The sequence below is a fragment of the Calliopsis andreniformis genome, chromosome 9 (assembly GCF_051401765.1).
Source record: "Calliopsis andreniformis isolate RMS-2024a chromosome 9, iyCalAndr_principal, whole genome shotgun sequence".
In the NCBI taxonomy this organism is placed as follows: domain Eukaryota; kingdom Metazoa; phylum Arthropoda; class Insecta; order Hymenoptera; family Andrenidae; genus Calliopsis; species Calliopsis andreniformis.
Window position 1 is genome coordinate 8,573,758 of NC_135070.1, and position 27,973 is coordinate 8,601,730.

General features: G+C 38.8%; 1 protein-coding gene across 5 annotated transcripts; it reads left to right on the forward strand.

Annotated features, from left to right (window-relative positions):
* Positions 1-27,644, forward strand: Rab3-gef (Rab3 GDP-GTP exchange factor). Of its 5 annotated transcripts, none has more exons than XM_076386171.1 (31): positions 1-93; positions 2,923-3,145; positions 3,465-3,633; positions 4,289-4,454; positions 4,784-4,964; positions 5,146-5,303; positions 5,414-5,714; positions 6,035-6,367; positions 6,468-6,500; positions 6,793-6,905; positions 7,183-7,880; positions 8,092-8,330; positions 8,729-8,920; positions 9,728-10,087; positions 10,507-10,575; positions 10,649-10,849; positions 10,944-11,139; positions 11,226-11,452; positions 11,508-11,666; positions 11,800-11,991; positions 12,066-12,150; positions 12,400-12,542; positions 13,021-13,161; positions 14,116-14,257; positions 14,325-14,454; positions 14,713-14,929; positions 15,010-15,282; positions 15,472-15,651; positions 22,215-22,287; positions 22,360-22,406; positions 23,194-27,644. In XM_076386171.1, exons 2-31 carry the CDS (start codon positions 3,050-3,052, stop codon positions 23,623-23,625), a joined length of 5,946 nt encoding a protein of 1,981 aa, XP_076242286.1. In that variant the 5' UTR covers positions 1-93; positions 2,923-3,049; the 3' UTR covers positions 23,626-27,644. The 5 variants fall into 5 exon arrangements, with proteins under 5 accessions (XP_076242286.1, XP_076242287.1, XP_076242289.1 ...); XM_076386172.1 differs by having other exon boundaries at positions 4,793-4,964; XM_076386174.1 differs by lacking the exon at positions 13,021-13,161.
* Positions 27,645-27,973: the final 329 nt, after the last annotated feature.

The window sequence follows — 27,973 nt, forward strand, 5'->3', positions numbered from 1 at the left end:
CGCCAGTTGGGCGATACGGAGCGAGTTCGTGGCTTTTCCATGACGGCCTCAAGGCGTCGATCCTCCACCGAATCCATCCTCATATAACGACACGTAAGTCCCATCGACTTAATTCTCCCCTGCATTTCCACAACACTATCAGCTTATCAGCAATTCACACGAAATTTTCCTTAACGTTCTCAACGAAAAAAAGTGAGCTTCAGAAAAGCTGCCAACTGGGTACGTTGCTCAACGATCCCCAAAATCCTTCCTTTTTAGATATACAGTGCGCACTTGCTCCCAGTTTGCTTACAAGATTTTACGACCAAATTTGATTAGAAGGGATAGAACAGAGTTTTACTTGAAAAGCTATGCTTTCGTTGCAAGTGGACTGCCTGAACTGTCAGAGGATTGAGGAGGTTTGAAGGTCTCTTTGCCTGTGTTAACATATTGTTAAGTTGTCACGCAGAATTTGATGAGAATTCGTGGCAATTCTGTAAATGTGGAAAAATAATAAGTAGGGTAGTTAGGGTGATGCATTTGAGACTATTCTTCCCTTGGAAAGATTCCACCAATGAAATTTTCATGTTTAGCGTTTACTCCGCGACAGTTCGACGAAAGAAACGTAAATTCGTCCAGCGAAAAATCGAGTGGTCACGTTTCTGAGTTTTCCTTCTTTCTGTCCTCTTGGATCATTCGAAATTTAGTCGAAAGCTATTTCAATAACGCAAGAATGACGAAGATTTCTGGAGAAAGAATTGGGTAATCGAGTCATTGATTTGAGGACGATCGATACTGAGGAATCTAACACAATTATTACCAATTAGCGGGAGCTTGCGGTTCATTGGCATTCTATGAAATATTTGACGATATTAATTTTAAAAGATTGAATAGTCTCTGAAAATTTGTTTATAGAAATTGAGCAGCAATTTTCTTTTCTAATGGACACTGGAATTAATTGAATTAATCGATATATCGATGGATTGGTGGCAAACGAAGTCGTAATTGTTGTTGATGAGTTTGTTGTTGGGTTACGTGTGCCACATTAAACTTGAAATCGACGACGGTATCGCGTTTCGCGTTTATCGCTCTGACCGTGGGTAACGAAACGGAAACGGGACGTTCCAGCATTGAAGAATGATGCTTTGAGCACCCTTCTCTTAAATCCAAGGGGAAAGTGGGTAACGAATGTGTGGGTCAGAGGGAAATTCTGGGAACCCTTGTGATAAGTATGATTGCGCGACTCCGCGCAAACGCGCATGTGACTTTACGATTCTACGCGTATCATTGATTATGAATTTTCATTTCGGGTCCCTTTAATTAGTATAACAGTCAAAATATCAATAAGGATAGACATCTTGATGTTTCTTGGGATTTTTAATGCAGACAGGGTTGCATGTGTATTAAGCAATCGTTTAATATTAATTTGGAAAGATAAAGAAAAATGATGTGGAATGCTTAACAGTTTGTTTTTAGTACAGGTACATGAAACAGTCTGAAAAATATTAGTAGAAGGGTAAATAAAATATTCCAAAATTTGGGGTACCCAAACGTTGAGGTTGAGAAAAGTGAAGAGCTTATAACTTGTAAATTTTTGTCCTTTTCTAGGAAAGCAGAAATATACTCTAACATCTTTAATTCTCACTCAATTGACTAATGTTCTTTTTAACAAATAAATATTGTGTTTTTGATGAGATAGGTTCCACTATGTTGTGAATTTTGTTTTTGGCCACTAGAATGTGTTCTAGTGATAAAAATCATAAAATTCGATAAGGACTGTTTTTGTTATAAGATCTTCAATTGCTTTTTAATCCTCTGTATCTTTAAACCCTATACTAATTCTGTAATTCAAAGGGTAGATTAAGTGAATGACTTGAGATACAAGAGGGTGTAGGTGCAAATAGAAGGATTTGATCTTGAAAAGCTTCTCTTTCAAGAATGACCTGATAACTGGCAGCGAGATATTGTTTCTAAAATGCCCAATCAGCTTAAATCCAGCACAGTGCCAAAAGGTTTTTGTGGTTCCAGCTAACTCGATATAGGTCACAAGCCACGAGAAATCGATAAGAATCCTACTTCAAAGAGTTTTGCATGATATCTGCTCTTAATCAAACTTTTATTTTTCCAATTATGTGAAACTTTATTTGATAATATATGCGAAACTTGAAAATTAACTTAAAGAATATTTAATATTAAACTGTTTTACTTTTCTTAACTTTGCTACAAACCTTTAATACCTTGATGTATTTGTGAATAAATTAAAAAAAAGTTTCTACAAGCGTTTACAAAGATTCAGGTAAAAATAAATCTAGAAACTTGAATCTAAAAAGTATTACGTAAAATTCATAAAAATTAACCCTTCGCACTCCACTGGTCGCTTGTACTACTTAACCAGTTATTGTTTGAGTTACTGTTATGTACCCTATTCTTTTCGTAGGAGAAACAAGTAAAGCTATTATAGCTTCTAAATAAAGTAATATTGGAATACAGCCCCGCTCAATATCAATTGTAATTAATAATTTTAAAAAACAGCTTTCATTCCTATTCTTGAAAACGTGAGGAAATGCAAAAGGATTTAGTATATTACTGTGAACCGCAAAGGAACAATTAATTACACAATTTTATCATAAAATGTGTACTTCAAAAACAAGAATATTTTGTAATTCAACAATGTGCAGTATTCTTATTCCCTATAAGCTCACCAGAATCTTTGCTTTCTTAAAATTACCTATCCCTACATGCAAGTTCACTACAGAAACATTTTTGTTACATTCTAGAAGATCATATTTGACGTTTCTAATAATTTCTTGTGAAAATTGATTTCCTGAATGCAGAAGTGAATTAGCATTATTTTAGTGGATAATGAACTTTATCGCTACATTGATGTTAAGTTAATTCCACTCGTGGGAGAAGGTCAATATTAATTGGATTCTTTGCTTCCAGATGCGGCAGATTAATCGGAGAATGACACAGCCATGATTCGATCGAGAAGTGGTCGCGAGAGGAGGCCGACGGCTCGGATCACCCGTACACATTGTACAGAACGGTGACAGAGCTGTAAATTGCAGCGATGGACACGCAGAACAAGCACCTGTGCCCCCGCCTGGTGGATTATCTCACCATCGTGGGGGCCAGACTACCCTCAGCCTCTCGCCAGCCTGTGCAGGTACTTCCAATGGCGCAAGTAATTACATTCAATATGAAAGAAAATAATGCACGAACCCTCTTACACAGCCTACAATTGATCCTACCATTGGACGATTTCGCTACCTTACTATCACGATTGCAGGAATCATTAAAATCACTATCTGCACTTATGACAATTACCTACTACAGTTATCATTGTAAATTCACTATTTCTAATCAGGTAGTGAAAGTAACATAAAGATATATGTAATGCTACTTTTCATACACTTCAATAATTTTGATTTTCTGTTACTATTCTTTTGTGAGCATGTTCTGAGTATATTTGATTGTTGTTATAGGTTCCAGAGTTATTACGAAGATACCCAGTGGAAGATCACAAAGATTTTCCATTACCCTTGGACATGGTCTACTTCTGCCAGCCAGAGGGTTGCACCAGCGTCGGACCTAAACGCACAGCCTTACGAGAGGCGACATCCTTCACCTTCACCCTCACGGATAAGGATTCTGGTATGGAATTTGCATTTTTTCGATATGATCTAGTTCCTCAATAAGAAGACAAATATCTGACAAATAAAAAAGTTCTGTTGCTCTTGAATTTGCAGTAAGATCGACTGAATTTTTTAAATAAAATAATTGAATCAGCGAGTCGAACAGTAGTACAAGTCCAAAAACAATATCCAGTTCTGCGCATTTTACATATCTGGAACCCAGAGCCAGAGTGTATTAAATCCATTTAGCTTCTGTATGATTTAATACACTTTGGTTCTGGGGTCCAGATATAGTTTCGAGATTATTTGAAAGTAGCTAATTTTGGACTTGAACTGATCTGAAAGTCACCAATTCAATTTTATTTCCCTATTAACATTCAACTATCGTTTTCCAACAAAAATAAAACTCAGAGTTTTTACTATAATAGGTATAAGTGACCTTTTAGCTTCAAAAGCGACAGAACTTTCTTGGTTACATAATAGCAACCCAGAATTGAAATCGAGAGAGATCCTCTTTAAGTTCCCGCCTCTCTGTTTCCAACTATTCATAGACTAAGCATCTAGATGTGAACTCAGAATCCTTCATGTAGGACAACAATATCTGTATCGAATGTTTGACGTAAGCAGCTTACTACACTGTTGTTAGGCGAATATATCAAAGGATCATTTTTCAGGCAAGACTCGCTATGGCATCTGCGTGAACTTCTACCGGTTAGTAGAGAGGGTGGGCGGTACAGTTGGTAGTGGAGTCTCTACAAGAAGGGACAAATACAACACCACCTCGCGAAGGGAAAGCTGGGGGAAAAGCATGGAGAAGAGCACGGACTCTGCTTTTTCTAGGTGAAATATAACACATCATTTTATTATTATTATATTCATGGAAGATGTTAACGTGTTTTTATGACCCACACATGGTTCAGGATAATTTGAAAGATGCTTTTATTAGTTTCTTGCAAAATTTCTAATAAAAAATATGTAAATCTTAATGGTATATTCTCTTCACTTGCTTCCATTTGATATTTCTAATAATTCTAATAATTCTTGCTTACACTATCCAATTTTCGCGATTTCTTTAACAAAGGTTAACAACCGACTAATAATATTCTGAACATCGTCAAATTTTGAATCTGTTACAATTATAAAAGTGTATCTCTAGCTGTTCTTTATAGCGACTATAGGAGCAGTGCAGTAGGGCCCAGCGATTCTGAGAAAGAATGTCCAAGCAGCAGAAGGGACTCAGACACCCCTCACGTAACCAGTGCGCCAAGATTAGGTATCACTGCTCCAAGTGGAGACAGTGAGAGCGGTGGAAGTCATCCCCCATCTCCTCGTGCTTCGCGAAGACGTCAGGTAAGTAAAATTTGCGATAAGAAAAGAACTTGAAACGAAAAAGTTTTAAGATCCTTGAGTCTTTTATAAATTGTACGTCGATACTTACAGTTGGGGGCTAAATTTACGAGATCTATATTTAGAGAATCCAAATAACGAAGGGATCGATAAGAGATATTTAAAAGGTACTATCTTCTTTCAGAAGATACGAAACCACTCGCTGACGTCGCTCTGCATCATTTCTCACCATCCGTTCTTTTCGATGTTCCGAGAATGTTTGTTCGTCCTGAAGAAGATTATCGACGCGTGCAATGAAAGCTCCTCACCGCAGAAAGTGGGAGCTTCTAGGCAGACTAACAGGTAACCCTCGTGAGTCCTTTATTAAAGGAAGTGTGCCTTGTTGGTTCAGTTAGGATGTTCATGAATATTCAATCTAGTTTGACTATCTAAACTTTGATGATCCTCAACAGAGACACGGTGTGGAGCGTTCTGACAGGGCAAGTAGTGAAAGGGGCACCATCTATAGTGCTCCATGACGTCAGAGAAATAGATACCTGGATATTGCGACTCTTGAGCAGTCCAGTGCCTGTTCCCACGAAGACACGCGTCGAGGTCGAAATTGTGTCCCAAAGCATCCAACCACCCCTCTGTTTCGCCCTCCCAGATCATACTAGGTTCTCCCTCGTAGATTTCCCGCTACATTTGCCCTTGGAGCTTCTTGGCGTCGACATATGCTTGAAGGTCCTAACACTGATCCTCTTGGAGCATAAAGTAAGTTTCTTCAAAAAGTCTGCTCTTATTTTCTTTCGGGTTCTTTATTCCCTATAAGTTCATTGGCGATAACTAGACTGAGAATTTTTATGCAAATTCACGATTTCAAACATAAGATTATAGAAGTGGAACTTAAATGCAGATCTTGCTCGTAGATATTTTCGTACATTATGTTTATCCTGTACTATTTGTAAGTTTAAATTTCTTATCACAGTTTAGGGATAGTCACTAGTTTTAAAATGATAACAAGTTAAGACTGTTTTTTTATTAATATTCAAGCAAAGAACATAATCTCCACCTCCTTTGCTTAATTTTTCCAGATCGTGTTGCAGTCCCGTGACTACAACGCCTTGTCGATGTCTGTGATGGCGTTCGTCACGATGATCTATCCTCTGGAGTACATGTTCCCCGCGATACCATTGTTACCAACATGCATGAGCTGCGCTGAGCAATTATTGCTCGCTCCGACACCGTTCGTCATCGGGATCCCAGCAACTTTTTTATTGTACAAAACGAACTTTAAGATGCCAGACGACATCTGGTTGGTGGATCTAGACAGCAATAAGATAAACGCGCCGGCTGGTATGGGTCAGGATCAATTACCACCGTTGCCCGAGCCGGAAGGCAGCATACTGAAGAACCACTTGAAGCAGGTGAGCCACGATTACGTTGTACAAGAAAAATTCCATGGAATCATCGTCAGGAGTTTTAGAACGTGTTTAATAATTTGTTGCCCCTCCTTCGGTTCCACAGGCAATGCAACTGATGGACCAAAGTGGCTCTGGTGTAAATATGTTATTCCTTCTTGCATGTAGCCTTACTTAGAGCTGTTGTGTCGTAGTTAGCGGCATGAACAGTCTGCCTATTACAATATCCAATTAGTATAGAGTCTGTGTTTAAATAAATACGTACACCAGCTTCAGGTAACGGAACGCAGGGAGAGGAGGCTTGGGATAGAAGCTGAGAAGCGTAGATTTAGATCAATTAGACGTAGTTGCTTCAGTAACACCAGCGAATTTTAAAAGGAAGGGCTGCAGAGCTGCGTCGATCTCTTCTTCATGATTGATACGTCTTTCAGGCAATGTCCAGCATGTCGACGCCACAGCCCCTGATTCAGGACACCACGCCGCGAACGTCGTTGCAAACTTCTAGTAGGAGGGAGAGCATCACTTCTCATCTGTCTACTTTAAGGTAATAGATACCTTCAGCTAATGTAGGAATTGCTGTTCCTGGAGTTGTTTGAAGATGTCGTGTTCAGAGAGTGACGTCCTCTTTAAATGCATTAATGTACGTTAAAAGGATGGCTCTTCTAAAGGATATATTTCATAAGCGACGTCTTTTCTATGAAAAGCACTATACCTAGGTTACATCTAGCATCTATTGAAAAGTGTGAAAAATGTTTGAAAAAAATTCTGCTAATTTACTTAAAATTCAGAATTTATAAAAACTAATATTTTCCATTTCACAGCGTATCCTCAATGAAACACAGATCGAGTATCGATCACCATTCCCAAGGTAGCCCACTGGTGTCCCCAAGTCCCAGCGTGGCCTCAGGGCCTCGTCGACAGTCAATATCCCAAGCTGCAGGTTCCTCGTCACCTCAGAAGCCCATGTCTCAAAATATGCCTCCATTCAACCCCTTCATTTATGGAAACGACGTGGACTCCGTGGACATCGCAACTAGAGTGGCAATGGTCCGCTTCTTCAACTCACAGAATCTGCTTGCGAACTTCACCGAGCACACGAGGACTTTGAGGCTGTACCCAAGGCCAGTGGTCGCCTTCCAAATCAACTCGTTCCTGCGTTCTAGGCCCAGAGCCAGCCATTTCTTGAACAAATTCGCGCGGACGCAAGCGGTGGAGTTCCTGGCCGAGTGGTCCTTGACGCCCAGCAACGTGGCATTCCTCAGGGTGCAGACTGGAGTGTTCGATCCAGCCCAGATTGGCGACAAGCCTAAGTGGTATGCTGCAGGTCTAGATCGTATTTATTGTCAGGTCTGGGACACTGGTAGCTCGTTGGCAAACGCTATAAAGGCAATGAGGGAGCATGAAAGTCAGCCGACTGATGAGAGTGGGTCGGACTCTGACGATGCTGAGAACACCAGTTCCTCCTACTCTTCCTTGAGCGACTTTGTCTCTGAGATGGTGTCATCAGACTTGTCCTCCAGTAAGTAATCTTTTACATTTACAGTAGGGTAGTAGGTATGTGTTTATATTTTAGTATATTTTATTATAGTGTGGGTGATAGAGATGTTAGAATAGTGCAGTTTGATGTCCTCCTATAGTCCAATATCTTCATTGAAAGCCGAGGGGTTAGAAAAATCAGTAAACATATTCTCAAATTTATTCTAGTAATTGTGTCTTAATTGGTTTCACAGGTTATAATTGCTCGCAAGTGGCCCAACCTCAGCAAATGGTTCTATCGGTGGACACTAAGCATGTTTACAACCCACCCAGTTCATTGCAGTATCCTGGGATTGAGGAGGAGGCAACGGTGAGACCAGAGAGTCCACCGAGTTCCTCTTCCAGCCACAGTGACTTGAGCAGCCCCAGTTTTAACAGGGACTCAGAGTTCGAGCTGAACCCAAAAGCACAGGAAGGCTCGCAGTCGACCAACGTAAGTTCACATTCTTATAAAGAATCTTGAAATCTTCTAATCGACGCAGAACATGATAATAGGTGCAGATCGAATAGTAGTTAATTGTAAAATTCAATTCAGGGAATATTCGTGAGTGGAACTTTAAAGGTTTACAGAGTTTGAAAAAAAGATTAAATTTATCAGAGAAGTCACTAATTTTCTATTAATTTTACGTTCATGTAAATTGTGCATTTATTCTAAGCTACGCTATAAATCTCTAAAGTTTCACATCAGTAATAATCAAAATAATTCCAGTTCAGCTCATTCGAAACATTTCAAAACAATTCATTAATTGATCGAAAACTGTCCCAACATTATTTTCTCTTTACACTGTCCCGATGGCATGCTCGAGGGGTTAACCAACTACTTGGTCATAGGACAAAGAGGAAGGTGGTAGCTTTGAGTCAGACTCTGCATCAACAATAACAGCACGCACAATCCTGAGCGCACAAAGTTCGGTAGGACAGTTCGGAGTAGGCACGGGGTCATTAACCACTCCGACCATCAGCGACACTGAACGTCCTGCCACTTCCCACAGGACCTCACGTGTCAGTAGATTTTGCGTTCCTGTGAGTCATCCTTCACCGCCAGTCTCGATTTCTCTGCCTCTATCGACTGACCTTCTTTACTTGATGTTACCATTCGAACTTTGCATGTTGTATCATCGATCATGAGAACACTTTTGTATGTATGTGTTCACAGCATGGAACCCCCTGAACATTCACTTACCCTCCATCTTTCATTTTCAGTACATAATCTTCAGATAATTTCGTTACTTTGAAGTAAAGTTGAAACTTGAAAGTCTGAACTGTACTGTGACTGATTTGTTAAGTTTTAGTTTGATTCGGTGAGAGATTTCGATTTTTCCTTTCGGGATATGTGGATGCATGGTCTGTGTTCAGCCTCTAAAGAGATACTGTACATTGCAAGATACGAAACCTGATGAGAATCTATTCTACGGCACCTTTTCCAATGTTAAGTGCACCTACAAACATTTTCGGTGGTACTTGCATGGACTTGACCTGATCAAAGGATTATTCTGTTCCGATTCATTTAAGTGTGTATTGTGTGATAGTCCCAAGTTAACGTAATTGTATAGATTTCAAGCCTGTGAAATTACTAAAATACTGACAATTGCGAACTTACATACAGTGGTTTAAAAAATTGAAACACTTATAATTTCAAATCCTATTGATTTTTTACCTCCAAAGTATACTTCCCTGTAATAAGTCTCTAAACTTCCTTCAAGTCTATAGAAATTGATTTTAATTGTACTTCAAATCCTCGTAAGACTTAGACTGTATTTCCCTCCCAAAATCTTTAAAATTTTTCTACAAACTTAAACAATCGCTAACACTTATTCTCTTCTTTCAAAGATGCAACCCAGTCCAGCCAGTCTTCAGCGTCACCCAAGCGTGGGGAACGTTTTAAGTAGAGGGTCCAGTTTTGGGACTGGCACGGGGCCTATGTTACCCCGACAAATGAGCAGCAGCAGCAGCAATGATAACTCTGAGTCGTCCTCTGTTCCTCGGCAACTTTCATTGGGCGCTGGCGCTCAAAAACAGCCTGGGGAAGGGATGCAAAGACAGGGAAGCATCAGCGTCACTGGGAACGGTGTTCTGCGACAGGGTTCTCAAGGATCTCTTTTCGAGCAAATCGCTACTCAGGCGAAGGATTTGGTTAGAGAGACGACTAGACAGAGTAGTCAGGATGGACTCCTTGCACAGATGGACAAGGTATCTCTTTCTGCTTGCAAGTTTAACCGTAATTAACATTTGAATTTTTTTTTATTATTTTCGTATATCTGTTTCATATATCTGGACCCCAGGGTCAAAATTTATTAAATGACACGGAGAAACAGTGAATTTAATATGTACATTTTGGTTCTGGAATTCAGATATGTATTTCAAATAAGTTAATATGTTTGCAAAAAAATGCAGTAATGCATATATGACCCATAATATACGAAGATATGAAAAATAATTTTTTTAAATATATTTTTCTTATTTCTCATTTTAGAGGGGAAAAAATTATTTTATTTCAAAATAAAACAGTGTGTATTGTAGGGTTAATAAGTGTGTTTAGTAAGAGATTAATGTAGTAGCTTATTGTTAGTCAATTTGTTTCATTAATATATTGACTATTGGTTCGGCAGTTAAAACACCAGGCGAAGGAGAAGATCACAGAAGCAGGGGAAGACAGTTTGTTCGCGCCTCTGGAGCAGGTAACAATCTTAGAAATACACAAAGAGACCTAAAGTCTCATGAAATTGAATTCCTATTCAAAATTTGAAATAGTTGACGCAGCAGACGAAGAAGGCTATGGGAGAGGCGACCAAATCCGTGCAAGAGGCATCAAAGACGGCTTTGGAAGCGAGTAAAACCGCAGCTGGAGTCAGCAAGAACACTCTTGACGATTTGACATACGTGGGGAAGAGCACTTTCGGAGATTTGACGAAGAGTGCCAAGGAAGTGGCAGCGAAAAAGGGTTTGCTCAAAGTACGTACAATCTCCACTCTCTCATAACAATTCTGTTAATATTAAATTATATGTCATCATATTTATCGAAAACACGATAAAAAAAATTATTTAGGGCCTCGGGGAGTCGCAACAATCGCCTCCTCCATCACCAGGAATGATGCAAAGAAGGGATTCGAATAGCACACAATTGGTGGCTTCAGATAATCGCAGTGGGCGCAGGGATATCGGTCGTGATTTCTTCAGCAATATTAGTAGTGATTTAAATGGCATCGCTGCCCAAACGAGCAGCATGTTTAGTGATCTATTTGGTGCGTTCAATTTTTTTTCTACAATACACATATCTTCTCTTGAATCCTCTTACACTAAAGAACACTTTCGTGCATTCAATTCACAGGCAGTAAAAATAGTTCTAATCGAAATACCGGTCCCCACGCTCAGTCGCAGAAGACGGATAAAAAGACACCAATACTCGGACCTTTCCCCAAGAGTAAAACGGGACTAGTTGAACGTTCATCATTGATAAAACACTCTACAAATAAGAGCAATCAGGAGGACCTCCAGAGGATGCAGAACGCGGAACGGTCTAGTACAAACAGTGACAATCAAGCCTTCCTAACTGATGTAAGTTTTGCATGGAATTCTAAAGACTCAGATGAGAAACGCGAGATTTTTTCAGGTGGTGAACCAAGTTCTAGCTGGTGAGGGTGTTGGGTGGCTCAAGTTGAACAGGCTGAAAAAGCTGATGGAGGACGAGAGCTATCGAGATCTAGTAGTCAGCAAGCTGAACAAAGGTCTCAACAAGAAGATCAGCCCTGACGATCACATCGATGACGTGGTAAGTTGAAGAGTATTTTTCTTTACACTCGAAGTAGATATTATTATGTTTTTGAACACTTGTATTAGCATGAGTAATTGAATGGTACCTTGAGTATCTTTATTTGAGGTATCTTTACAATTTCTGTTAACAGTGCGTCTCAAAACCAGTCTACAAGGGAATGCTAAAGTGCCTTCAAGCAGTGGCTCACGGTCTTGGACACACTTATAATAATTTCGGCCTGGGTGGAATGGCCTCGGTGTTCCAGTTGATGGAAATCGCACATACTCATTACTGGAGCAAGGACACTTCAGAGGGAGGATTTGATAGTTCTCTGATGTCGCAAGTACATGTCTTTCACACTGTTACAGCATCAAACTTCGATTAGACATTACCCATTCTAAAATACTATTTTTGTAGGCGTCCAGTCCATTTGGTAGCAGGGAGAACCTGAAGTCACCGCAATCCCCATCTCAACCTGAGGTGACGGATGCATCGCAAAAAGGTTCGTCATGAATTACAATCACGAAAAAAGGAATATCAATCTAGAAATTCTTCTAAAGCAGTGGTACAGTGAGAGTTAAACCTACTTCGTCATGATACTTTGCTTTTTCACTGAAGCTTTCTTGAAATCTCTTGGATTTCTATGTGGTTCACGATAAACCTAACATAAAACAGACACTGAACCTCACAAAACTAATCTGTATGAATCCAGCTTCAAAATCAATATTTCTTAATAATTAATTTACAACAGAACTGCCTCAAGTTCACCTGGAGATGCCTCCCGAGCACCCGTCGCCAGCGTCAGAGGGGAACCAATCGACGACGGACATGTTCCTCGATATGTTCACTAAAAAAGGAAAGTTCCTCAGCAGGCTAACGTCGTTCGACTCAGAGGTAAAAGAAAGCCGCGTGCTCATCACGGGTATTCGACATTTTTAATCACAGCGGATCACAGAGACAGCGGACAATCTCTTTGATACGTGTCTCGCTTTGTACACACATCTCGCGTGACAATTCGACCAACGTGAGGCTTTGTGAGTTCCTATGACACCTTATCGGTAGACCAATTAACTATAAGGAGGGGTCGAAAGTCTATGGTAGCCACTGTCACAGAAAGTCACTATCGAAACGATGGATGTTCCATGCACGTATTCAAGTGGCGACAGGCACATTGTTGTTGCATGAAGGTCCTCACGAGACCTGAAAATTATTGTTGAGAAAAGTATTGCCCAAGGAAAGACCGAAGGCGCGAGATACTAACGTAGAGGAAATTGTTGTTTCATTCACATAGTCAAAACGAACGCGTTCAAGCAAACCAGCTACACGTTCACTTATAACTGTGCTATATAGAAGCGTCCGTGTGTTTTTTTAGAGTGGGCGGGGAGGTGGAACGGGAAGCAGCGAAGCTTTGTCCACAGACGGAGGTAGCATTATCACTAATCCTGCTTTTCGGCAAGCGCACCAAGCTTCTTTCCGAAGCACCGTGTCTGATAGCGAGGTCGAGCAAGGCAATGTAAATGATCCACTGAATCAGTTAACTTTTTTTCTTTTATCTTATCACTAGATCTTAACTAGCTGTTAGAATCGATCCTGAGAATCACCCCCATGAGATTAGTCCGCCACCAGGTGGTTAAATCATTACATCAGGTAGTGTCGACGCAGAGGAATGACCAAGAGCTTGTGCAATACTTATATCGATGGTCACGGACACCTGAGCGAAGAGAAATGATTCGGGACTAATGATCGATCATAGAATAGCATGTTGCTGCTGTCACTAGATCAGTGTTTGCACACGAAAGATGCCAGTCGAAGCTTCTGTTACTTCAACACGATCGATGTTCCTTTATTCGCTAGTACACGATAGTACACACGTATACACCTAGGCGATCACTTAGTTTTTAGCGTTAATCTAGTGGTCTCATACCATTGAGAATGTTAATTGAATTTTACGACTGTAGCGTCCTGCATTCAAGAAGTATTTGCAAGAAACCTTCGAGCTGAAGAGTAACTTTCATTCGAAAGTATGATAGGTTTTTCTTCGAGTGTAGAGAGAAACCAATCGAGCTTATTTGCTGTTAGAATGTTAGATAGATCCTGGACTATCAATAGGGCAATTATGCTATAACAAAATAGCATATTGATTAGATACTAAATTTATTTTTTATGATTTATAATTGAACCATAAAAAGATCTGTTCTAATAAGGAATACTCTCTTTAAAATGATAATTGGATCACGTTCTAAAGACAAATTTACATGTCATAAAATTCAAATTGATCTTGTAATAAAAATTCTCTTTTTAGTTTTTAATTTTCATTAGAGTATTCCAGTTTTTCTTAATTACCCAATATTTTGATAGTCCAGAGGTCAATGAACCAATCTAGTTTCAAAACTCCTATACATATAATAACTAATTAATTTTTCAAGCCATTTTAATGACCAATTTTCACACGACTCTACGATTCCAGTTCCCTCGTCAAACAAAGCAACGAACGGGCAGTGTCTGGTCCAGCAAATCTTCGCTGAGCACTGGTTTTCGATATCCTGGAGGAAGCTTAGTTCCCACAACTGCGGCGAGTCCAGATGTTGCTAGAACGTACTTATACGAAGGTATATCAGTTATAGAAAAGTTGTCTCAATGATAGAGATCGAGTAAAAAATGCAAGATATCTTACAGGTTTATTGGGAAAAGAGAGATCATCTCTCTGGGACCAGATGCAATTTTGGGAGGATGCATTTCTGGATGCAGTGTCCCAGGAACGTGACATGATAGGCATGGATCAGGGACCGGGAGAGATGATGGAAAGGTGCGAGGGTTTTTATATTTAGAGTTAGACCAGCTGACTGCAGTTAGCTTCAGCCCGCAGGGAGAAATTGATTTTATCGATTTTCATCAGTTAGAGTGCAAGCTTCACAGACACTAAATTTAGTTGTTTTTCTATTCAAAAGAATAGTAAGGAAAGCAGAGTACTGAAGTAGTTTTCAAGAATATTTAGAAGTTCCTAGAAATGGTAGGATTACAAAGTACACAAACACTGAAGATTGAGATATATTTTTCTCTCCAGGTACAAAAGTCTGAGTGAAACCGAGAAGAAACGTTTGGAGCATGACGAGGACAGACTGCTGTGCACTTTGCTGCACAACTTGACAGCTATTCTGGTGATGCTGAACGTCGACAAGAACGAGGTGAAGCGTAAAGTGAGGAGACTACTTGGGAAGAGCCACATCGGCTTGATCCACAGTCAGGAGCTTAATCAACTACTCGACAAGATACAAAATTATGTAGGTAGTCCAAAATTTTGTCTACCAACGAAGTTCTAATCTTGATGCTCCTAAATGCATTTCCTTTCTTCATGTTTCAGTACGGGAACGATATAGACCTGAAACCCCTCACATCTCGGCAGATGCATAGGCAGTCGTTCACGGTGCACGCTGGCGTCGATGCAGAAGGCGACTTAAGGTTCCTCGAGGTTCGTCATGACGGTCTCGTTTTGAGGTCCGTGAATGGCGTGATTGTAGAACGTTGGTGGTACGAACGTCTGGTGAACATGACCTATAGTCCGAAGAACAAAGTATTGTGCCTTTGGCGACGGAATGGAGGGCAAACTCAGCTCCATAAGTATTACACCAAGAAGGTGAGTAGACTCATCATTCCGTGGTTTGAAAATAGTCCTCAAGTTTGACGCTTCAATATTTACTGGAATCAGAAATAAGGGACCACTGATAAAGCCACTATCCAAGTGGACTACTGAGGTGAACCACTTGGTCCCTTGTTAGTAATCGATTCACAAGATGGATTCTCTTATACCAAACTCAATTTTTAGTGTAAGGAGCTATATTACTGCATAAAAGACGCAATGGAGAAGGCTGCCGCTCGTGGTCGAGGCGCAAATATCGGTATCGAGCTCGGCGGTGAATTTCCGGTCCAAGACATGCGCACCGGCGAGGGTGGTCTACTTCAGGTTTGCATGGAGGGCGTGGGTCTCCTCTTCGCGAACAGCAAGGTATGACTCGCACCTAAAAGTGCATCCCCCTTCTTTCCCCGATCTTTTCTTTCCAACGATGCAAGAGAAATGGAAAGTTCGACCTTTATACTACCGATTTTTGCGAACGTCTGTTTCCTCCTCTACCGTTACCCAACTGTTCGTATATTGTTGAAAACGCATCCCTCGGTACCAACCCTCTTCGAGATAGCCACCCTTTCTTCTTACTTATCACCTTCAACGATCCGTTTTACCTTCTCCATTCTTTTCTCTTCGACTGTATTACGATGTCGTGCCTTTCGTTTCTGCCGATGCCGCTGTCCTCCAAACACGTTGGAATACGGGTAGTATTATAACGTTATAACCGTATTTATTTCAGCGATTTGACATTAACCCGAGAAACATGTTCTGTTGACCAGTTACTGTCGATATAACAGAAACGTTCGCTTCGGTTTGATCGAATAGTTGCGTAAAATGGTAGTCTTTCGTTTCTTTTCTTTTCAATTGATAAACGGTGATAGAGCAGCTTATCGATCCTCTAGAAGGGAGGACAGAGATCGAGCCGAGGCGAACAGAATCGGGGAAGTGTATCCGCCCACTGGCCCTTTTACTGTTTATATTCTTTCCAATTATTGAATCTTCTTCTCTGTGTTCTTTTTCCTTTCGTTATTGCATTGATGCAAGGACCACTCAATATTATCTCCCATCGCTAGCCACCACGATCTGCTTAATTTGTATCTGTACGTATCTTTACCAATCTTATGTATGAGTTTGTGAGGTGTAACCGATGAAGACAGGACCTTTACACCAGATCATCCGTCACGGATCGAGCACACCGGCCCGATCCTCGATTCTCCTCGATGATTCTAACTTTTCAGGCTGCTAATTACACGTTAATCACACACGAGACACACGCACACGAGGAACGGAGACCTAGACGGGGAAGAACGAAGGGGATACGAGCGATAGAGCGACAATGATGATAGACAACTTCCAAAAACGCCCTACAATTTGTATATTCGTACATATACCTATATATACTTCTACGATACATTTAATTGTTGATTTCACATACTCATACAGACACGTATACATACATACACAAATACGAAGTACAGGAAGCTCTTGACACGCTGATTATCACGTTCCACTTATCTCACTGGATATATTTCTTTCTTTACTTTTGGTATTCGACACATTTAATATGTGGTTATTGTATTTTATATTATACCAACAGAATTCTCTATACATCAATTTTTATATATATATCTATATACAATATTTGCACAAAATTGTCCCAAATATTTACGTTGGTATACTTAGAGGAGTTATAGGAGACTTAAAATGGAACAAAAAGTGTTTCACCTATATTTTCTTGATATAAGTTCACAACTTATTGACCATGATATTTTAACGAAGAACTCAGAAAGTAAAATAGGGGTTGGCTTAGGCTAATAATGTGTGATATGAAATAAATGTGGAAATCTATTTTAAGTAACCAAATTCTACTCAAAGACCCCCAAAATTTCTCATAGACAGTTTTAAGTTTCTCAGTGAACATTTAAAATTAACTCTGAGTAAATGTTTTTAATCCGATACTAGCTTCTTTATAAACATTGAATTTTAGAAGTTCCATATAAATTCGTAAAACAAAATGTATTAGGACTTTTTTATTCTGTGGTTATGTTTTAATTATCTGTGAAATTATAAAATTCACTATTTAGGGAAACATTTTATGTTCCAGTCGAGCACCCCTACCACCCTTGTAATCAAATCAACGTAAGCTTGGGACATACTGTATACATCACGTATACGTACAATTGCACATATAACTTTATCTCACAACCCTGTAATCGTGTATGTGATATTTACGTATACATGATACATATACGTACATTATCGGTGATTTTGTTGGGTAACATTTTGTTGAAGCGTTAATCAGTGTTTTTCTTGCATGGAGCTCGATGTGCAGCTGCAGTCTCTTTTATCTGTATATTATAAATCATTACATTTATCCATTACATATATCCGTAAGTGATAAGGAATAGGGAGAACGACAGACTGTCCTTGATCATATCTATCTATCTATCTATCTATATATATATTTTATATATATACTACTCCTCTATATCTATTATAATTTGTATTGAATGTTGGATGCCATATTATATATTTTTCTCTACGAGTCTACCAGACCATTTCTTCCTTTTATACTATCATTATTATTTGTCGTGGTCACACGCGAGGAAAGTCTATTCGCGAACGAACGAAAAGGAATCGTCGATATTGGGTCTACGAGGGGGTGGGAAATCGATTCGTCGAGTGACAATAGGGTTGATGCTCCAGAAGCGACAGTCTTTTAATAAGGGAACGCGCTCGGTTCTAAGATTCAACAGCGAACACGACATAGACTTTTCTCAGCTTGGGGAACTTTTGAGATGGTCCTTGAACAATGGAAAAACTTTGCTATTTTGTAATTGGCCATGACGTTAGGTGATTTTTGTAGCTGTAATTTTTAATCATCGTACAGAGACCCCCCTCAACCCCCCGATGGTATTATCTACGTTCTTAATTATGGATCTATATAATATACTCCCCCCTCCCCCCCTAAAATAACTTATTGACTGGATTATCTTGTTGGCAGAAATTTAATTTTCTGTTTTTCTGTTTTCTGTTTTCTTGTCCTGTCCATCGACATTTGCCTCGGCTGGGCAAACAGGATTTCGAGGTACTAAAAATCAATTAAATCACTGTTTGTTATATGAACTCAGTATTACTATATAATTATATTATATAATCAATGTTGGCCGTGTTCCGGAAATGCTTCTTTATTTCACCATTACTTTTAGCCGTACTATATATATATAACCATATATATATACTACTACTACCTATTACTACTACTATCTACTTATATACTACACTCTTAACAGTGCATTTAAAATTGAATCTGATCTGCTCTGTCTACCTTTAACTGTTTTCCTATCATCGATCGGTGTTAGTTGTGACACGTCTCTATATGTATGTATATATATAACTTTCACATATATATATACATACCTGTATATGTTCCCTATATGATTCTATCGTGAAATTTGATGCTGAATCAGGTACCAGTGATCTATATTCACATTATATATATATAATACGCAGAACAGTGTCTCTGCTGCATTTGACAAACACAGTCCGATAATATATCGTCCCTAGATGAGAGTTTATTTGTAAGTAGTGTTTAGTGCAACTTGTAGAGCAATGTTTCGGTGCACTCAATGCAACTATATATATATATACCTTTTACCAAAGCCTCTGTCATTCGTTACACTATGAACTTATCCGTGCGAAACATTACAGTAATCACGAACTGTTCGTGCCATTTACAGCTTTCTACATTATTTTACACCGAGTGTCGACATTATGTACGTAGAAAATTAGATCACTCGTCGTCGAAACCGCGTCAATATTTATCTTTTTTTCTTTCTCTTTTCCTTTTTTTTCTTTCTTGGTAAACTAATGCTGATACTGGAGGTGGCAAAAGAGGAAAAAGATAATATTCAGTGTTACTTAACTACGTTTTTTATAATCCCAAGGTGTATCTCGAAAGACGCTTCGAAAAAACTTATTAATATAGTGGCTGTCTTTTTAGTACTCCGAAATGCCATGAAATGTACTAAGTAATAATTATTCCAGTCCAGTTTACTTGTTTTTTGATATTTTCTTTGTTGAATTCTTCATTAAAAAACTAATTTATTTAAGTTCTTTAGTTAAATAAATTAAATTGAATAAAATACCTAATTAGGTTAGCTAATTGATTCTGTTCAGTTTTCTAATTTTTCAGAAAAAGGAAGCGTCTTATGAGAAAAATGTAGTCCACAAATTCTATTCATTCCTTAAAGAAGAATTATTATTTTTTTCAGTTCTATCAAGAATTGTATTAAACTCCAATAGAATTCACAGTGAAAGATCTGTTAAATTTTGATGTCAATCTTTTGCCAGTAGTATTACTCGCGTTTACACCAACAAATTATTTTTCCCGTAGTTCGACTTATTTTAGAAGCTCGTTTCGTATCCATCTCCTAGGAATTGCATCAACGACGCGAGAAATTTTTAATTGTGATCTTAGATGAATCAAAACTTTCGTAGTGATGAACAATCTTTCCGTCGACATTTTATTTGCGCGCAAAATCGGGTGACAGACAGACCGAAGGATAAGTATCATCGAGAGCCGGACAAAAACGAGAATAGCTTCGATGATGAAAAGGGAACAAGGTTCGAATACCATTGACGAAATTTCGTCGAGACCTTCTTCATCAAGGACGACGATAGAGATGAATGTTAGGGAGTCCGAATGCACTGCATGAACAAGTAGATTTCGATATATGTACGATAGAAGAGAGTCGCCCGCTTTTGCAAAGCCCATCAATGAAACCACTCTCACGTTGCCAGTTATGTAGTAGAGCAATCGTTTCGTGCTATATAGTGATGTCTGATTTCATGAATGAAACTACCCGAAACGTGGCAATCGACACGTCATCAAATATTCAACATCCCCCTCAACTTCACCCTATCTGATCTCCTTACACTTTCTATAGCAGTGTTTTCCAAATATCAATGCAAAAAGAACCACATGGTATACCATAGGTCCTCTATTTATTGAAAAATACAAAGTGAAGAAAATAATTGAATCACAATAATCTGCTATAGAATCTATAGTCAGGACAAAATTAATTGGCTCCTTGAGGTCACTATATTGAAAATAGAAGCCTCTATTTTTTCAAAAATAAACATAAATAAATATGATCGAATTTTCGACAATCTTTTATTAATTTTTCGAATATAAGACTAAACTTCAAGTAGCCAATGTTTTTTATTCAGACTATAGAATTTAATCGTACTACCAGTTTGAAAAACACTGTTCTATAGCATGACACTGTTGTACTTACACACAATGTTTCGGTTCTTTATCTATGGAAAACGAACACGTACAGAATCTCCTGTGACCAGACACAGCCACACGCGCCCACATACTCGCGATTAACTGGATTCGAATTAAAATCGTGCATCATTGGCGCCGATGGTGGAAGCGCCCGAGAGGCCCGCCGTGTTTTGCAATTAGATGATTACCAATCTCGCACATGTTTAGCAGTTTTATCGACGCCGAGCAATCGATATGACATTTACATTGATGAGTTTAGGCCATCTCCAGAGTTGCCTGCCTGCCGCTGTATTTTTTATATCGCTGCCGATTGAATAGCTCTGCTGCGAGGCAGTATTTGTCGCTTATTCGAACAGTAAATCATTGTGGCTGTCTTAACCGCTTCTGCGTGTGCACACACGGCCACGGGAGACAAATTAGAGGCGATGCTGATTGTCAGTGCCTGTAGCATAATAATGTCATCGCTTTCTATGAAATAATACGCTGAATGTGATCTTGCCGCTCAATTAGCGAACAACATGATGCATGACGTTGGCAATGGCGATTGCGTTGATGCTTTGGCCTTATCGTTCCCTTTCATTCCCCGCATGCTTCTCAATGGTGTTCTTGTATACGTGAAAATGGGAAAATAGCTTGACAATAGTTGATAATTTAATATTTCCTCAGTGACGAAGAAAATATTTCAGATTCAAGTATACCTGAACAATGCTTCAGTTGAAATAAAATCTACTGGATATTTGAAGCCATTTTTTGATTTTTGAAGAATATTTTTCTGAGATAAGAAACTGAATGAATTTTTTAAGATAATTTTTTGAAATCTTTCCGAACATTTTTTTGAACTTATTTGAATACTTTGAATGAGGAGATCTCTATGAAGAAATGAGAATTTTATTGGGAGGTAGCAGAGCTACCATCAGTGGTGATGAAAAATTCTCCTTTGGTTTTGATCAGCCAGTAGATTTTGTCACTACTACAGTTAGCTCTAAGTGCATGAATTTTTGAATGTTCTCTCAACTTCAACTATGTATAGACCTTTCGGCACTTGTGTGTCGAGGAAAAGTTTGGCCACGGAAAGGAATCACAAGATAGTACGATTGTCACTTACGTGTACCACTAGTTTATTTATCGATGTGTGTTATTGTAAATGATCGAAACAAGATCGTTTCAACTTTCACTGTATTGTTCTAGTGACGCAAAGTTACAATTTTAGAGCACCAGAATGTGATTGAAGTTAACATGGATTTAAGGAACAATGAGCTTTGGTGCTGATGGCGAAGAAATATCTCGAAGAGATGATAGTAAAGGGACTCGTGAATTTTTAAACTAAAGTAACTCGACTGTTAATGAAACGAGTGATTGCAATGCAAAGAGACATTTCTTCGTCCAGAGAGTTGTTCTGCTTTCAAATAAGCTGCACTGTGATGCGTATTAACCGGGTACGATGGTACGCGAGATTTTGAAAACACTACGTTCAAAAAAGCATTCACAATGATCCTTCACGCCTTTCGAGATGTTGTTAGCACACACGGTTTTACAGTGTCTGGGGCATAAAGGCCATAGAGGATAATTCACGAAGTGTGCATGTACGAGTAGATCTCCGAACTCCTTCAAGTCCTAATCCACTAATGCGAAACAATCGTGTTATTTGCAGTTTTTTGTAAGACTCGATCATATCCGCAAGTGCTTTACTCAGAAGGATGGGATCTTTGTATTGGAAGAATTCAGTGAGTACATCTTTCTAAGTCGTTCTTATATTTCAATATTGATTTATTAACATCGTATCTGTTGTGTTTCAGATCCTAAAACTAGACAAGTAATTCAACGTAAATATAAGTCGCAAATGGTAAGTGCAGTGTTTGTTTGAAACTCAAGATTAGTAGTTTAGAAATTTAGCAAATTTTATTATTTATTATTGCTTACAATTAGTCCCTCTGACACATTTTCTTTTTTGTAAATCATCTATTATGTGTACTTTGTACACACGCTTGATTGGATCCTTCGTGGTCCAACTATTCTTGGTATTCTATAATACCTTTGTTTCTGTGTACTGTGTAACAGGCCAACGAACTGTGCCACTGCATGCACAGGATATTCTCCGTTGCATTTACGTTATCTGAACTCTCGTGTGAGGTTCAAGACAACTCCGAAATCAACACTGCATGAAGGTTTAGTTATCATTTTTTGTTTTGCCTTCTTTAAACGTAAGTTTCGTTTTCTACCCTTCTTTTCTATATTTCCTTGTTTTCTTAGCATAAGATAACTTATCAGTAGACTGCGGATATTTATGTGACTTCCCATTTTCATAAACATAATTACAGGCGCGGAAACTTAAGTTAAGTTAGCTTCACTCTGCAAATATCATAAACTGTGTATAGATTTTATTCCCTATAAATGCATAATCACAGTTAAAGAAATGAAACCAAAATAAAAATTTACTTTATCTTTCAAATACTATAATTTGCCTTTTAGTTTTCATATTTTGCATATTTTTTAATAGTATATGCATTCTGTAATTTGCTACATATTCGAAACGTTCATAAATGCATAAAAACCGCGGTCTACTTATCAGTTCAGTCTCCTCGTTTGCCTATTAAAAGTCCACATCCTCATAACCACAATTTGATTTACAGGCAGATCAAATCTGCTACTCGGTACTCTGTGTGTTCTCTTACTTGGCCGCTGGATTGGAGAACCGAAAGCAACATCCAAACCAGCAACCACAGCTTCAGCAATCACCGCAGCAACAGCAACAGCAACAGAAGCAGCAACAACATCAACAACATCAGCAACATCAACAACATCAACAGCATCAACAGCATCAACAGCACCAACAGCATCAACAGCACCAACAGCAATCTCAACGTCAACATTCACAACAGAAACAGTACCAGCAACAGCAACAGCAACAGCAACAGCACCAACAAACCCAGCAACGTTCACAGCATCAGACTCATCAGCAGCGTCAACAACAGGCTCAACAGCACCAACATTCAGGTAGCAACACAGGCCAAACTGGTCAGAGCCAGAAAACACAATTCGAACCCTTTCCGAAGCATCACTGACACAGAGGCAGACACTCGCTCCCATTTGTGCATAATTACAATAAATGTGCCCCTTACGCTTGCCTGCCCTGGGTGTAAGCATCATTCCTATCTTTATCTGTCCCGAAACGAGCGCAAACCCTGGAATTTGGTGAGCGAAAATCGCTCCCGAAATCACAGGGGGCTATTACTTGCGCGACCAAAGGCAATATCTTCTCCTGCTGTCTCAAAGAGTCTCCTCCGAATCTCTTCTAAATGTGGGAAAATCTGTTTGTAACTCTATTCGGGGAAAGCAGTCGATGAGATCGAGACAAGAGTAAAGATTCGTAAAACGGGACTGGTTGCGAGCGTTTTGGTCGAGACAAGAAGCGGAGCGGGGTTCGAACTGATTGTACGTTCAAAAATGAATCGAAAGTGTAGAATACAGTTTCTTCATAAACCTCATCGTTCTCGAGAAAAAGGTACAGACAATTTAAAAATTTCTTGGAGCGCGCGCTAGCTAGTGCGCAGGCGCTCTAACAACGCACGATCGTACGCAGGCGCCGAGGCTGCGCTCGCTCCAAGAATCTTCAAACTCGATTTTCTCAAAAACGAGACGTCGTATGAAGAAACTTCTTTCTACATTTTTAATTTATTTTTTCACGTAGAATCGTTCTCTGTTGAACTTGTACTAAGAACCGCGCCCCATTTCAAGTAATTCGAGCGTCATTCGGTAGAATTGGTGGAAACCTAATGTCCAAAAGGAACGACGAAAATTGAAGGTAAATTGGAAGATCAACTCGACACAGTCGTAGTAATTATTTGCAAAGAGGGAGCCGTTACGTGTACCAAAAAGGATAATCTGATTCAAGAACCGTTGTTCAATGTATGTAAGAATGAATATTCTGAATAATAATCCAAAGCAAACGAAGATAATAATGGCAATGTAATAATTCACAGTCGCTAGCAGTGGCTATATGATGTAATTTAGAGAGAAATGAATCCGAGTGGTATATGAAACAAAGCGTACAGAGAATTAGACGTTTTAATCTCCTATACGGATTGTCGGCGTAAGTTCTCTAGAGATTTCAATATTCGATATGTACGTCGTGTGCACGCGTAGAGGTACGTTCGTCGAGCATGGTGTGTAAAATTCGTGGAATCTTAACTATTAACCATTGTACTTTCCTAAATTGCTTTGGTCTTCAACGTCCACGATTCTCCGTTGGAGAAATTGGAGACCGTAAGATCGAGTCTATTTCGTCTGAAGCGTTTTCTATGAATAGCACGTAAAGCAATCCCAAGATACAATAATGAATGTTCGCAATCGGAGGAACAATTTTGTATAAGTACATCGAAACAGGCTGTAACTGTGATCATCTAATTTGAAGGGGAAAAGAAGAGAAAGAAGAAGCTATTTAATTTCTTATGGTCGCATGAAGAAATAGCACAGTGTATATTAAATAGGACCGATACAATAGGCACACATCTCTTTCATTCTTTCTCCCTTTCATTTTCAACAAGTTATCATTGTTGTTGCGAAAGCTGTTCAATTCAAATCACCGTTGATGGGAACGAATCCAAAGCTTTCTCGGTTACCAAAGAATTTAATCAGAGCTTTAACGATGTAAGGCGTAAGGGAAATAGAGTTTCGTCGAGTTCGATTCAATTATTATTTCTAGTCGATAAATGGTCAGTCTGTAGAGCTAGACAAACTCGGGAGAAAAAAAAATGCTTAGGCGTCAAATCTGAAATTTCAGTTCTGGTACACTGATCAATATTTCTTGCTCTTTAAATTACATAATTATTACCTAAGTACTTAATTTAACACAAGGTGCAAAACAAAGGTTGCTATTTTGCCTATAATTTATTTTTCAAAAATGCAGCTCATGAGGACAAATTTAATTATGAATAGCAATGAAGTATTTTCAAAATTTCAGGCTTGACTAATCACACATCCCCCCGTTAAATTTTTCTGCGAATAAAGATTACTTAGAAGGGGGTGAAAGGTATGATAACTAAGCAAAAAGAACAGCTATCCCCTAGGGACTAATTTATGACTGACCGTTTGTGTATTTACCTCACAATGATTAATGCGAAATGTGAATCGAGAGATAGGAGTTGGTCGTGCTAAGATATAACACGTTATAATTACGGATTCATCGCGTATATATTTTAGTACACCGATGTAAAAGTCAATGTATTATATTTGTAATATCATACAATATGCGAGCGATTTAGTTTCCTCAACCGAGAGTCAGTTCGATCGACACGCTTATTTTAATCGATCCTCAATATATCGGAGATATTGTAGTAAATAGATGACGAGACGACGAAACATCTTCGAAAAGTTTGAAGCGAATCTTTTAGCGTTACTCAGTTTCAGAAAACGATTTTATTGAATGATAATTTTTCAATATTCCTTCTTTTATTTCTTTTTTTAAATATTCAATTTAAATGTTCCCTCCGAGCAGCGCGACAGCGCAACTATCACCATACGCCTGCGCACGAAGAGGGCGCGCCAAAGTCGATGCAATTCAATTTTTCTGAGAATCTGTATTACTATTTCTCTTTCACAATATAGCTAAAGTAAAATCAATTTCGACAGTGGATGTACCAAAAACAAAGCTATAAAAATTTTCAAGATTTTTATCAATCAGTGCACATGGATTCTAAAAAATGCTATTTTCCCACGTCAAAAGAATCGAAGTTGTTTCTTCTATTTCACGGTCTGTGATCCTGACTTTGTAACTTAAATTTCTAACTACTTTTAAGTTCGACTTCTGCTTATGATGCGAAGCTTACAAATCAGCTGTACTTACGTCTCGTAGAACCTCATCTTGCCGCCGAAATCGGTGAAGCCAAATATTCCAGGAAAAATCCAAAGTGTCCCCCTGCAAAAAGAAGCAAAAATAAAGTTTCAACATATCTCGTATGTAAGAGGAATTTCACGAATGTTTCTTCTCAGCCTCTTTTTCTTCGCATGTAACAAGTGTATTATCGTACCAGAAGCATGGAGACTCTTCTGAAGACTCACGAAATCTCAAATCAGAGATATTCATAACTATTGCACTCAATATAATTTCATTAATTGTTCCACAAGAACTTAAATATTTCAGAAGCTTCTAACGCTGTTAAAACTAAAAGCTGCTAAAATAGATAGTGATCTTAATTGTCGAAATCTTAGCTCTGGATTAAAATTTGATCAATGCATTAATTGTGAACTTTCAAAGCACTCCAGAGAATTTCCTGAAACAGTTTCTATGCTTTTGCACAGTGTATGATTTACCAAAAGGAACACAGTGTTTTTCTGCTTCTATGCAAAATAATTTTTCATTGTAGCTCGCATGAAGCACGTTTCCCATAATCTGTCTAAGACAGACGATAGAAGCGCGAAACGACCAGTACAGAAACGATTAAATTAGAGTATATTCTAATTAATTTGACGATTCGTCTAATCATGGCTGGACGCCAAGAGATCGTATATTTTCTCCAGCGAAGCTGATCGTACAAGCGAAGGATGTTATAATTCGTATTAGGGAGTTTGTAAATTCGTAGAAAAGTTTCTGTCGTTTGTAATAAAAAGAAAAATGAACAACTGGCGCGCGATAACTGAAAAACTCAAAGCTTGATGCCCACTAACGCTGAAGGGGCGCAATGATAGATTATTCTTCGGCTGCTTGAAAGACACTACAATAACACTCTGATGGTGATCGTTACTTAATTATCGTGTTTCCTGAGTGTTAGTGGGGATCGGCCTCAATATTTCAGGGAAACCAGTCGTGATTCTGTTCTGCTTCACGACTCCCGAGAAAAGCTTCAACGTCGAACACTTTCGAAGCTCTCTGTCTTCGCCAAGCGTTCGTTGTGTTAGCAGTTCCTGTTAGTACCACGCTTGGACGATGTTTTAGCGAATCGTTGTCGTTCCACGAGACCACTCGACCAGCATTCGATACAAACGAGCTGTTAGAGGTCCATTCATCGGGCCTGACACGTTCGAGTGTATAGTAATCAGCAATGTAGGCGCCTTATATCCAATAAAAATACTTGTAGATTTGAAATTGAGTGTTTTCTCGTAATCTGTTGTAGTAAAACCTCGATTAACTAAATCTTAATTGTTCAGAGTCTCTAAGATTAAGGATTTATATTATTTGATGTAATAACAATAGTAGCTTAATAATATATACATTGATCGAGATTTGAACTATAATTTAATAGTAGTTTACTGAAAATCAAATTAGGCATCAAAAGGATGCTCCAGGTTTGGTACTCATCTTAAGCTGGTTAATTGAGGTATTACTGTACTATCTCCTATAATGTCCTATACAGTGGAATTAGGTAGTAGCAGTCTTGAAAATTTAGAGTTCAGGTTTCAGTCACAATAACAAGT

What these genes read in the sequence shown, in the direction of transcription:
- Rab3-gef (XM_076386171.1), top strand. Translation starts at nt 3,050, where the DNA reads ATGGACACGCAGAACAAGCACCTGTGCCCCCGCCTGGTGGATTATCTC. An exon ending in TCCTCTTCGCGAACAGCAAG is followed by an intron (nt 15,652 to 22,214) that starts GTATGACTCGCA and finishes TGTTATTTGCAG; the next exon opens with TTTTTTGTAAGACTCGATCA. An exon ending in CTTTGTATTGGAAGAATTCA is followed by an intron (nt 22,288 to 22,359) that starts GTGAGTACATCT and finishes GTTGTGTTTCAG; the next exon opens with ATCCTAAAACTAGACAAGTA.